This window comes from Aulonocara stuartgranti (assembly GCF_965226115.1).
Source record: "Aulonocara stuartgranti genome assembly, chromosome: 7".
Taxonomy (NCBI): domain Eukaryota; kingdom Metazoa; phylum Chordata; class Actinopteri; order Cichliformes; family Cichlidae; genus Aulonocara; species Aulonocara stuartgranti.
In genome coordinates, this window is record NC_138945.1 from 59,128,232 (window position 1) to 59,140,504 (window position 12,273).

The following is a 12,273-nucleotide window of genomic DNA, read 5'->3' on the forward strand; positions in this document are numbered from 1 at the left end:
TCCTCTTTGTTTTCTTTGATTGCTGTGAAAGCAACTATTCTGAGTACCGAGCTAAAAGTCACAGATAGGGCCAGAGACGCTTGCTCTTATCATTAAATGAGATAAAGTTAGCGAAAATAGATGGAAAAAGAGAGCGTGGGACCAGAGGAAAGAGTGCGATAGGAAAATAGAGAGGAAACAGGAAGGTTGAGACTGTGTGTTGGGGTGTGCATGCTGGAGGCTGTCTATATCAAAAACTCTATTAAAACACTGCCATGCCCCAGTACTGCATCAGAATACATTAGAGTACATTAGAATACATTAGAGGATTTAAAAGCAAGAGTCAGCTATTAATGCATCTGGACAGCAAAAGCCTCTGTAATGATATGGGCACCCTCTCTTCCTCTCGTACACGCTCGCAAACATAGACTCCTGCCTTTGCTTTTGTGTGACAAGGTGGCAAGATTTGAACATCTGTCAAAACGCATTGCTCACAGTCCCACGGAGACCTAAAGTACTGTACAGCCAGGGGAGAACTCGCTCACACGCGAAAAGGCTGAGTAAAGGAGAAAAGGCACACCAGTTTAAGCTAGAGGCAGATCTCGTAGCATCTCTTGGGAGGTTTGTGTGTTCTGATGGATTCAGCGAACATCAGCGCGTAGACGTGGGTGCAGGTTAGCAGCCACCGAGAGCACAAAACTTTGTGTAACGATGATAATAATGAGCTACGGTGTTACACATCTCCGCTACATCTCATCATCATCTCAGCTGGCTGTCCACTGCCGCTGTGCCATTAGCCCATCCAATCAGGGATATGTGGGTGTAGGAGTAAAGTCATCAGATCAGAGAGAAGAGAGGGATTCCAGACAGACAGATGGTGATATTAATAAAAGCAGAATAAGTGAGAGACTTGATAAGGAGGGATGAGATAGAAATAATTGCAGTGAGCTGATTAGAAGAATCTTCCAACAGACAGATAAATAATGAGAAGAAATAAACAACACAGGGAGGAAAACTACGCCATAGCAGATGAAGAGACTGGAGGAAAAGAAATAGACCGGGAACGACTGGATTTAGAAACAGAGCACAGAGGATTAGAAGATGGGAGACATTCGGGAGGAGGGTGGAAAAACAATAATCATTGAGAAACATGACAAAATCAGCTTTTCACAGTTTTAACGGCTCATTCAAAAATCCAAGTGAAATGTCATGCATTCCCACACATCCTCATACACAATACTTTCTACATACTCACAAACAACTCACATCACAAACAGACAGCACTGCCCACGCACAGTCACACGGTAAAAGTCACTACAGTAGATTCTCCAGTTACTATGGTAGTGGCGAGGGTTGCGTCAGAGTTGCCATAGGCGCTTTCATAGTGGGAATATCAGTTCGGTTACCCACACTTCCCATTTATATGCCTATGAATATGTGAGTTACCCTTGAGGCTGTCAGAGGTGTAGTTTAGTCACAGAACATTTAACTATCTTTATGAAATCCATGCACAATAGGTCTATAAATGCACCAATTCACACTCACATGTGGTTCAATAAAGAGCAAGCAGGCTATCAGGCATGCTTAAAGGCCTGGGTGTTGAAATGGCTCAGCTGGCACTAATGCACAGAGTGTATGTATGCAGACTGGATGTTTTACATTGTTGCAAGAGCACACTGTGAGAGAAAAAAAAAGTCCATTAAAGTATCTTTGGCTTACCTGGACGAGCTAGTGGTCTCAGTCTCTGGATGCTCAGGGGCGGGGCAGCAAAACTGATGCAGCACAGTCTCGCTCCTGCAGCAGAAGAGACAGGTGAGGAAAGCAGTGGGGTGGATAGACTTGAAGGGAAAGCATGTCTTTCAGGTTGTTATTGGTTCAGTTGTTGGATTGCCTTGTGCTAATACGCTTCTCTGCGCCCATTCCCGACATCACAAAAGATCCTGAAGAAGTGCTTCTTGGATGCTGGATTATTGTAACATTGCATTACACAACTTGCCACTGATCCCGGGGTAAATACCCTATGTAGGTCAATTCAAGGCTGAGAAAGCTTAGATAGAGTGGGAGCACTTATGTGTTTGTGTATCCGGATGTGCTCGTCCTCTCCCCTCCTCTCCAATTCAGCAGATCAGTGGTGATTTAGCAGAATTCCCCTAACCCAATCTGGACAGATGGTTATTCTGGCTCTGCTTCCTGTGTTTTTCTTAAGTTCTCATTTTCATTTCTCTCTCATACATTTTGCATTTACATTCATATTTTAAGCACTTTGCTAGTCCTTTTATCTGGGGCAGATTACAACCAAGGAGAACAACGGACAAAAAAATCCCATGCATCACGTGGAAGCTGTTGCCGTTCGACCTTTTCACCTTCCGAATGCTGGACACCTTCCACTACCAGAGGCTTGAAAATTAGCATGATCATCACTGTCCATCCAGCTAAGTTTTTGTGAGGTCTTGGTGTAGTATTGGTCTTTTCATGCTGAGCTGAAAGGATTCGGCTGACAGTGAATTTCTTGGCTACGCTACAGCAAGTCTTCTGACCTGGGCGCAGCATATTGCTCATGACACAGACCCACAGTGACAGGCAGTCAGAGTCAGTGCAAGACTAGGAATGACAGTCTGAGCTATAAAAAGCTATCGTTTCACAGCAACTTCCACAGACTTAAAGGGACACTGTGGGGTTTTTTGTCTTCATTTTTTTAAAAGATGCATGGCAAAAATTATTCATATTTATTTGGTATGAATAATACTGCTTCATCTGTTGTAACACCTAAGCCCCCCAGTGACACCTCTGACACAAAGAACTGCTTTTTGTGGAATTTATAGACTAGTTATTATACCTGGATTCATCTTTTTTGGGTTTTGTTTTGCAGGTTTTGCAGTAATTTTCACACTCTTCTGTTAACAGCTTGATCCCAGGAGGTTCAAAAAATTTCCAAAACAATCATGTTAGATCTGAATATTAATTTTTCCATTGTAGTTGTTGTCTTTGTTGTGCCGTTGATCCGCTTTAAACATCAGGTAAAGCGGGGCAAAAAAGGGAATATATCAAGCTAAGAGGACTTTCTGAAATCACTGGAGCTAAAAACATAAACTGCTCTGTCATACATCTGAAACAAGTAATTTTCAAACATGCTTGTCAAAGAATATTCCCTTTCCCCCCTTTTTTTTAGTACGCAGATAGATGTTTAATAAACAGTAACACGGTCCCCCTCTAGTTTTCCTGCAGGTTAAAACAAGTCTACACACTTGAATAAATCTTACTTTTTAACACCTGATCTACTCTATATAGCCACAAACCTTTTTGTAGTTTGAGACGTTTCCATGTTTTTAAAGTAATTTGATCTGCTTTTTATTAATTTTACACTTGATGAGGTTTTGATGCTGTAAATTGTCATTTAAAAAGCCAATTTCTTAGTATTTCTTAATCTTAGTAAGCACTCAAAATGCTTTGCATTAAAAATCTGATTCAAATCTGTTTATACTGTAGACTGTATTATTCTGCGGGTACGATGCTTTATCAGTTATGGATGTAAACGGGTCGTATGTGGGATTTAGTGTCTTGCTCAAAGGCTCTTCAGTGCGTGAACTGGAGGAGCCAGGAATCGATCGCTGGCTCAACAACTGAAGGAGTTTAAACATCCCCGTAAGCCTGTAAACTACATTCCCTGTGCCATTCACCGTCTATTTTGGTTTTGGATGAGATGATGCCAAAATATACTTTGTCTAATGCACATCTGACTGACAGGTGAGCAGAAAAATGAAATTGTGTGAAAGCTCAGAGTTTATGGAAGATACAGCTCAGTCACGGATCTTTGTCATCAAATATAAAAGAGTGTCTTTACACTAAATTGCAGGGTGAAACTATTTCTGAGGCCACAACCTCGATGAAATGGAGAGCCATATGACTGATACTGTTACCACATCAGCAATTGAAAGAAAACATGGAACACTTTTTACATTTTGGAAAGTAAATTAATTCGCTTTCATCAAGTTTAGAAGAGGAGACGCACAGCACGAAGCCACATCTCGAGAAGAGTTTAAAGTTACGACTAGATTGCAGAGGGGTTGCTGACCATGGTATTTTTTTGTCCCAGACTACTTGCTTTGAGTCCAGTGAATTAATTAATCTGGCCGAGAAATACTACAGTGTAAAACTACAAATTTTCTTGCTTGCACTTTGGGGTTTGCACAGATTAAATAAAGCAATATGACATTTTAATTTAGGAACTTTAAAATATGCAGGGGGGTGGGTTTGCTTTTTCACTTTTATTTTTCATCTACTCCTGCTAGGCTATAGCTTCGTGTTTAACGTATCAAAATGATAAGATAAAGATCATTCATCCTCTAACTCTCCAAAGGAAAGCAAATACAATATAGCCTATTTTTAACTATACTGGTTTAAATAGGAGCTGACTGTTCAGGCAGTTGTTGTAAGACCTCAACTCCCAAAGTCAACTCCAGTTTGTCCATCATGATGAGAGTTGGAAGTTTTTGTCAGGCTAATATAAAACAGTTCAGCTCTGCTCAGTTTTATTTGGTCATACAGGGAAGAAGAGGCCAGCCTGAGCAGACACACATAGGCTACTCATATACACACTCGCACACAAACACTCAGCGGGTCCATCTGTCTGTACAAGGCACACACGTAACGGCCATTCGTCTGCAACAACACTTACAAAGAGAACAGGTGAATATTTTAACAGGACATGCCTCCTGCTGTTGGCCTATGTTCTCTCTGGCTCTCTCTCTTTCTCTCTCTGTGAGCTCTGTCCTCTCTCTTGCACCTCCCCTCTCCTCTTCCCTGTTTTGTAAGAGCACTTAAAACGCAATGCCTTTCATCAGCCAGTACCCAGTACAAAGTGTAAGGCGAGAGGAGCGATGGAGGAGGGTTGGCATGCAACAAGATCAGCTCCATTTGGACTCAAAAACATTACTAGTTCTTTGTATGCACATTTCATGCCGCCACAGGATAGCAAAGTGTTGTTCAGCCTTTGCATTTGTTTGCCAGACGGATAGATCGTGGAGACAGCTCTTTTTTTCTGTGTGTGTTTTACTCTCTCTTTGTACCTGTCTCAATTTTTGTACAATGAATGTGCTTCTCTTTGCCTCCTCTTCCTCTTTTAACCACCCTCCCATCTCTCTCAACTCCCCTCTCTTTCAGCGGTCCATTCACAGTGTCAGCCTCAAGCTCCTTCCTCTAGACACCTCCAAGGGCTCCATCAAAGACAACAACTGGGCATGCATGTCTCTCTTTCTCTTTATAGCTCTCTGCCTTTCCCTCTCCTGAGAATGGCTGATTACTGTTCGCTCCATGGGCTAAGTGGGGCAGATAGAAGGCTCAGCTGGAAAGAAAGACTGAGAATGAGTGGAGGAGAGGATCCTGCCTCTCCCCCATAGGCATATCCATTGGTTTCTGTGACAATGCAAACATAAATACACTCACAGCCAACCCAATGTAGAACTCTAGTCCACATGTCTCTGTTTGTCACAAAAGTCGATAGTGAGTTAAAATAAATCTTCAAATTAACTGATAGAGTGGGATGTGTGAACGAAGGCATGCCAGCACATATGCATATGCACAATCACACAACTTATACAGGTTAATTAGCTGGCAACAGGACTAATGGAGCAGAGATCTGATTTCCAGTTAGCTGCAGACAGGATGGAGCAGGGAGGTGAAAAGCTTTTCTCCTCCTCTCCTGCTTGGCTTGCCAAAAGCAAAAGTAGACATTAGGTGTTAGGCTACTGGTCTAATCCAAAAGACTTAAAATCACTGAGGGAGCAGAGGCGTAAGGTTGCATTCAAGGACATACATCAGTACCCACAGGAGCAAGAGGGCTATTTAGCCAACTGCTCTGCAGCAGCCTGCTCATCTGGGGGATGTTCTGCTCCAAGCTCTGAGCTCTTTTAATAACAAAAAATTATTGTTATTGTAATTTCTTCCCCTCTTCTTAATTATAATTAAGAATCTGTGTAATACTGTTTCTTGAGCAATAAATTGTCGTTGCAGAGTAAGACGTTCAGGAACAACTTGGGGTCAACGCAGTGCAACAGGGTCCAGAGGAGCAACAGGGACTCTGCACACACACACTCGTGCACATGGAGCTGCGACTGTAAGATGCATGATCATGTGCACTTTTGGATTAATATCACTAATGTTAATATGTGCTCCTCTGCACCTCTCATCACAACTTCATTCTGTGTTGCTCCCCTCAGTGGGGGTGGAGTCCCAGAGAGACCAATAAGGGCTCCTGCTGATAGAAAACTTATGAACAGAAAGAACACCACACACACTCTGGCAAAGAGAGAAACATGGGTCTTCCCTCATTAGGGTGATATTCTATGAAGCTCTGGTGACAAGCAGGAGGCGGTACTGTGTGTGTGTGTGTGTGTGTGTGTGTGTGTGTGTAGCTGTGTATCTCATCTACCAGGGGAACATCAGAGGAATTGAGATCCCGTGGGAGCTTGTAGATCCCTGGTGGTAATTGACAAGGAAAGCCAGCAAACACGGACAGCGGCTCGAGGTGTGTCATCGTCACACGTGAAGCTGCTTCTGTCTCCTGCTGACTCTGACCGCTGCGCTGAGTGTGTTTCTCGCTCACACACGCGCGCCCGCGCACGAACACACGTACAGGCCTCCAGCTGTTTGTTATGTAATGATCCAGTGATCGTGATCCAGTTTCTCATTTAAATAATCCACCTCTTCCTCTCCTGGCACGGTCCTTGGTCGGCACACACATACACAGAGCTGAAAATTGGAAATTTGCAAGCGCCCTCTTCTTTAATTAAACGCCTCTCAATCTGCAGAGCACGCGCACGCACACGTGGATGCGCCTAATTACACAGTTTCAGACAAAAGCTGGATTCGACAACAGGCTAGCCCGTAATATGGAAGATATGAAATTTGTTTTGGCTTGAAGTTGATACAGCCGAATAAGTCAGGTTAACGCGAGAGGTTTGAAATTATGGGCTATAGAGCTACTTTTTGAAAAGCCACTAGGCTATGTATATAGGCATCTGGAGCGTTTTGGCGCACACGCATACATGCAAACAATCAAAGGCTCTAATATTTTCTACTCACTCGGATTTCCTGGCCAGGGCCAGAGACCGACAAAGGGTTGTCGGGGTCATCGGAACCAAAGAGCGGCAGCTGTGGCAACTTCCACCGTTTTCGGACTCACTTTCAACCGGCGAAATTGTGGATGGCTCGGCTGGGACCAGCTGCATGTCTCCTGGGTCCATAGGTTGGGTGGGCGAGGACTGGACAGCCGGAGCCGCCTCGACTTGTGCTGGTGAAGCCGCATCTGGCAAAGACCCCGGACTAGTCTTGAGCGGGGGGTCCTGGGGATGGTGGTGGTGATGATGAAGGCAGCTGGGGTCGGGGTGGTGATGGTGGTGATGGTGGTGATAAGGATGCTGTTGTTGTATCCTGACGTCCCGCAGGTGTCTGTTCTCGCCGATCAGCTCATCTACCCTCCGGTCCAGCTCTTCTATTCTTGCACGCTGGGTCTGGATGAGACTCTGCTGATTCTGGACGATGGTGGTAAGCTCCCGCAGGTACAGAATCGCCTGCACCGGGTTTTCTAGCAGGCTGGAGCTCATCATACGCTACCCACAGCAAGAGGAAGGAAGAGAAAGAGAGAGAGGGGGGAAAGAACCTGGACGCGCGGATGGAGGACAGAGGAGATGCAAAACAGCCTATTTGTGAGTGCGGATGAGAAGGTGGCGTGGGATGTCCTTCCGCTCTCCTCTCCTTGATTCTGTTCGGCTGTGGATGAGGCTACGCCGACCAAGTCAGTCTCCACTTCTCCAGTCGTTTACTCCCTCCCTCACTCTCTCTCACTCGCTCTCGCTCTCTCTCAAACACACACATACACTGCGCTGAGTGGTGCTGATGAGAGCAGCCAGCTCCAGATGTGACAGCAGGGAGGAGGGGAGGTGCTCGAGGATGGATGCGTCACTGCACGCACAGACACGAGCACGGTCCTAGCACGCGCCCTATAGGTAGCTACAAGGAGTTCTACGGAGCATCTTTAGTTTGTGGACTAGTATGTGAAGCTGATTTATTGCACACAAAATCCTTTTTTCTTTTAAATCTAAGAATTTGGTTAAACAATCGCAAGGCGGTGTATTTGTGTAGCATGTGCATCTTACGATGCATCTTGCCCCTGAGCTTTGTATGTAATTTAAAGGCCCATAAAAACTAAGTTAAAACTATAAATGCTCCAGAATGTGAAATTAGTTCGTACGAAATTGTCTATATAGAAATAAACAATACGGAACAAAAAAAAAGGGGGGGGGGGATGTATTACATGCAAAGACAATTGAACGTCTCATGGTGCCTTGACCTAAACACTCATTCACAAAAGTCAAATAATACAAAACTTAGAGACTTTTATATTATTGTTTGCTTATTTATGTTTGCGTTGCCTATACTTTTTTTTTTTGGCCTGTCCCGTTTGTCTCTTTGCCATCAGAATTGTTGTCTAAAGGCGAAGAAAGATGCCCAACGGATTTACTTTGCCAAATGGACCATCCCAGCCTTGCTGTAATGGTCTATTTGATTCACCTTTTATTGTTTATTTTATTTTATTTTCACTTGCTAAATATGGGACAGACTTGACTGGGGAAAAGAAAGGGGAGAAAAAAAGAGGGAAAGAAAAACAGCGGGGAAGAGGGACGGGGATAAAGGGCAAAAAACAAAAACCAACGAATTAAGCAGACAAAAAATACATGTATCAATCACCTGGATCACCTGTTGAGAAAGAAAAAAGAGAAAACAAGCAGAAGAAAAAAAAAGAGCAACATAATAAACAACATCACGATGATCTATGGGAATATAACAGTAAATACTAAATATTAAACATTATTGTGCAGCACGTAAGATCGACAGCACACAGTGTGCTTTGAGGTAGGAGCCAAAAAGGGTGTAGTGTGTGTGTGTGAGCACCCGTGTGTACACCTGTGAGCATGGTCGCGCTTGTTTTTAAAAGGTTCCTTCATGTAATGAAGTGCAAGAGGGTGTGGGGGGCCACAGCCCCGTCCTCCAGGGCATGAAGCAGGTATGGAAGAGATCAAAACTCCAGACATCCAGAGGCCCTCAGAACACAAGAGACCAAGGAAGACCAACAGAGGGGCAGCCAGAAGCCGGGGGGGGGGGTTGCAGTGACGCGCCCGTGAGCTCCGTCGGCAGCCAGCTGTGCCAGAGTGACCGAGCCCCAGGCCGAGAGGCTGAGGGCACCCCACCCCCGAAGTGGCCCGAGCGAGCCCCAGGCTCCAGGCCCCGACAAGCAGCCACCAAGAAGTGAGGTTCTTTGTGTCCTGGACGCCCACCCCCGGACACAAAGAACCACCAACGCACCGATGTCTGAGGGCGTCTGCCACTGGCAGGGGAAGTGGTGGGGGGAGATAGGCCTCCATACCTTGGAGGGCCTGAGATGTCCCCAGAGAGGTGGCGTCTGATACCCAACCTGACATATAGACACAGCCATACAGGCACACACAGATACAGACATCCATTCCCACCCTCATGCTCTCATATGCAATTACTCAACACTCATCCAACGTGGAGACAGACATAGGTACCCTTGCCCCTGGAGGGGGAAACTGCACCCAGACCCAGGTAGTGTTACCCTTTTCCCTGGGGTGGAGAGAAGCAGACTGCCCCGACTCGGCAGCAGCAGGGAGGCCCCACATTCCAGACCCCAATCAGACGGCCAACTCCTCCTCCCACCCCGTCATCCACTCATCTTCCAGACTACACAGGATAATAGACGCCCAGGCTGAGATCTTCCTCCACCTCTCCTGTATCTCCCCCTCCTGCAGAGTGAGTTCCTGAAGAGAGGAGACCTCCTGCAAGATGTAACAGCCTCCCCCACCAGTTGAAGAGCCCCCCAGGTGGCTCGATGCACTGGCCCCCATACACCCACCCGCCCACAACCCCAGCAACACACCAACCAGGACCCAAGCCCTCAAGGCCCAGCCAGGGCCCCAGCCCAAAGACGGAGCACCCCCAGAACCCCACGCCCGTCCCGGACCCACCCAGGGGCAGCCAGGCTACCAGTCAGTAACCCGCGTCCATCAGCACAGACCCTCCCCTAGCCCCGCTGCACGCAACCACGAGGAAACCGTCACCTAAGAGCCAACAGAGCCCTTAATAGGCCATGACCGCAACCCCGGGTTGAGCCCTCCAAGGAAGATGCTCCTGGGGAATCCCCCGACGCCCCAAGCCTATCCCTGCCCCCACACCAATCACAACAGCAAAGGTGGGACCAAACTATGACCCCCCACCCCCACTAGGTGATGGAGCTGATCAAAGGAGCCTAGAGTAATTGATCTGATGTGGTGGCAGAGGCTGTATCAAGACTAATGTAATCTAATAGATCATTTCTATATTATTATTAAGATTATTTTTATTTTTCCAGTTCATGAGGACTGTTTTCTTGGCTATGCATAGGGCAGTGAAAACCATATGGGCTATATTCTTTTCTGTAGTGACATTATCTAAGCTGCCCAACAAACTCACTAAAGGGGAAGTTGGAATGTTACATTTCAGACACTTCGATAAGTCTTCACATATCTCGCGCCAAAACTTCTGAACTGGTGGACAGAACCAAAGAGCATGGATATAATTGTCCGGTGAATTGGTTTGGCAGTGTGAGCAGTTGTTGGTAGACGTAAAGCCCATCTTGAACATCCAATGACCTGTATAGTGCACTCTATGTAATATTTTGTATTGAATTAATTGAAGACTGGGATTTCTAATTAAATGAAAGGTTTTTAAGCAAATCTGAGTCCAGAAGTTTTGGTCTATCAAATGGAATAAATTCTGATCCTTCTAATATATGTTCTAACCACTCCAATCTGGAAAGTTTATCATATTATTGTTTTGTAATATGTCAGGGTTGTTCCAGATAGGTGTACGTTTGCATGGGATTAATGAAGACTCCGTCAATTTTAGAAACTCCCACCATGCTGTCAGAGAAGAGCTGATGCTGATGCTTTTGAAGCATTGATGTCGTTGGATGTTTGAGCTGATAAATGGTAGGTCTGAGATCTCTAGATTATTGCGAAGTGCTTGTTCTACATCTAGCCAAGGTTCATCTAAGAGGGTATGTTTTAGCCATCCTGAGATAAACTGAAGCCTTTTGGCTAGTAGTGCTGAAAGTTGGTAGTTGTGATCATTGAGAAGAAATAATTTATTTTTGGTAAGACCATCATTTTTATAGCGGCAACCCTTCCCATGAGTAATATGGGTAAACATTTCCATCTAGCCAGATCGCCTTCTACTGTCTTTAAAAGTGGGATATGGTTTAATTTAGTCAGATCTACAAGCTTGGGAGAAACATTAATACCTAAATATTTTATATTTCCCAATTGCAGTGGTGTAGAAGAAGAATTATGGAAGGAGCAATTAATCGGGAGGACTGTAGATTTTGATCAGTTAATTGAGTAATCTGATATTCTTGCAAAAGAGTTTATCAATTCAATCACCCCAGAGATATTGGTTTGTGAGTTTTGGAGAAAAAGTAACACATCATCCGCATAAAGGCTGATTTTATGTTCCACGTTCTTGCATTTTATGCCCTTAATTACTGAATTCTGTCTAACTGCTGCTGCTAGTGGTTCAATAAAAATTGCAAACAGTGGGAGAGTGGGCATCTTGCCTGGTGCCCCTCAGGAGACAGAAGCTGGAGGATGTTTGGTCATTTGTTTTGACACAAGCTGTTGGGAAATTGTATAATATTTTTAACCAGTTAATGAAAGAGGTTCCAAAACCAAATTTGTGTAAAGTTGCAAATAGAAATTTCCAATTTACTCTGTCAAATGCTTTTTCTGCATCTAAAGAAAATATTGTCGTTTCAAGGTTTTTACTGTATAAGTAGTCCATCAAATTAAGTAATCTACGTGTATTTGTTGATGAGTGCCTACCTTTTATGAAACCAGTTTGGTCAGGATGAATTAAGAGGGGGGTTATTTTCTCTAATCTCTTTGAGAGAGCTTTGCAGATTATTTTTAAGGTCTACATTTATAAGGGATATTGGACGATAGCTTGAGGGATATACAGGGTCTTTGCCTGGTTTTAGCAGGAGATTAATGTTTGCAGAATTCATATTTGATGGAAGTCTGCCCTTTTCTTTGATTTCCAACAACGTTCTGTAAAAAACTGGTGCTAGAATCGTCCAGAATTCTTTCTAGAATTCTGCAGGAAAGCCTACACATTCCGGTTTACTGACGTAGTTCAAGCGTAGGCTGCACTAAACGAGAGATTTCCGAGTGTTCCTGAAAGCAACAC

At 44.6% G+C, this 12,273-nt stretch overlaps 1 protein-coding gene across 3 annotated transcripts in view; it reads right to left on the reverse strand.

Moving 5' to 3' along the window:
• Positions 1–8,032, reverse strand: part of iqsec3b (IQ motif and Sec7 domain ArfGEF 3b) — a 35,922-nt gene extending 27,890 nt beyond the window's left edge. For all 3 annotated transcript variants that reach the window (XM_082540654.1, XM_082540653.1, XM_082540655.1), the window contains exons 1-2: positions 7,060–8,032; positions 1,699–1,773 (exon numbers count right to left, since the gene is read on the reverse strand). In XM_082540654.1, the coding sequence (XP_082396780.1) occupies positions 1,699–1,773; positions 7,060–7,583 (599 nt within the window). In that variant the 5' untranslated portion in view covers positions 7,584–8,032. The remainder of the gene's footprint in view (positions 1–1,698; positions 1,774–7,059) is intronic.
• Between the last annotated feature and the right edge of the window lie 4,241 nt (positions 8,033–12,273).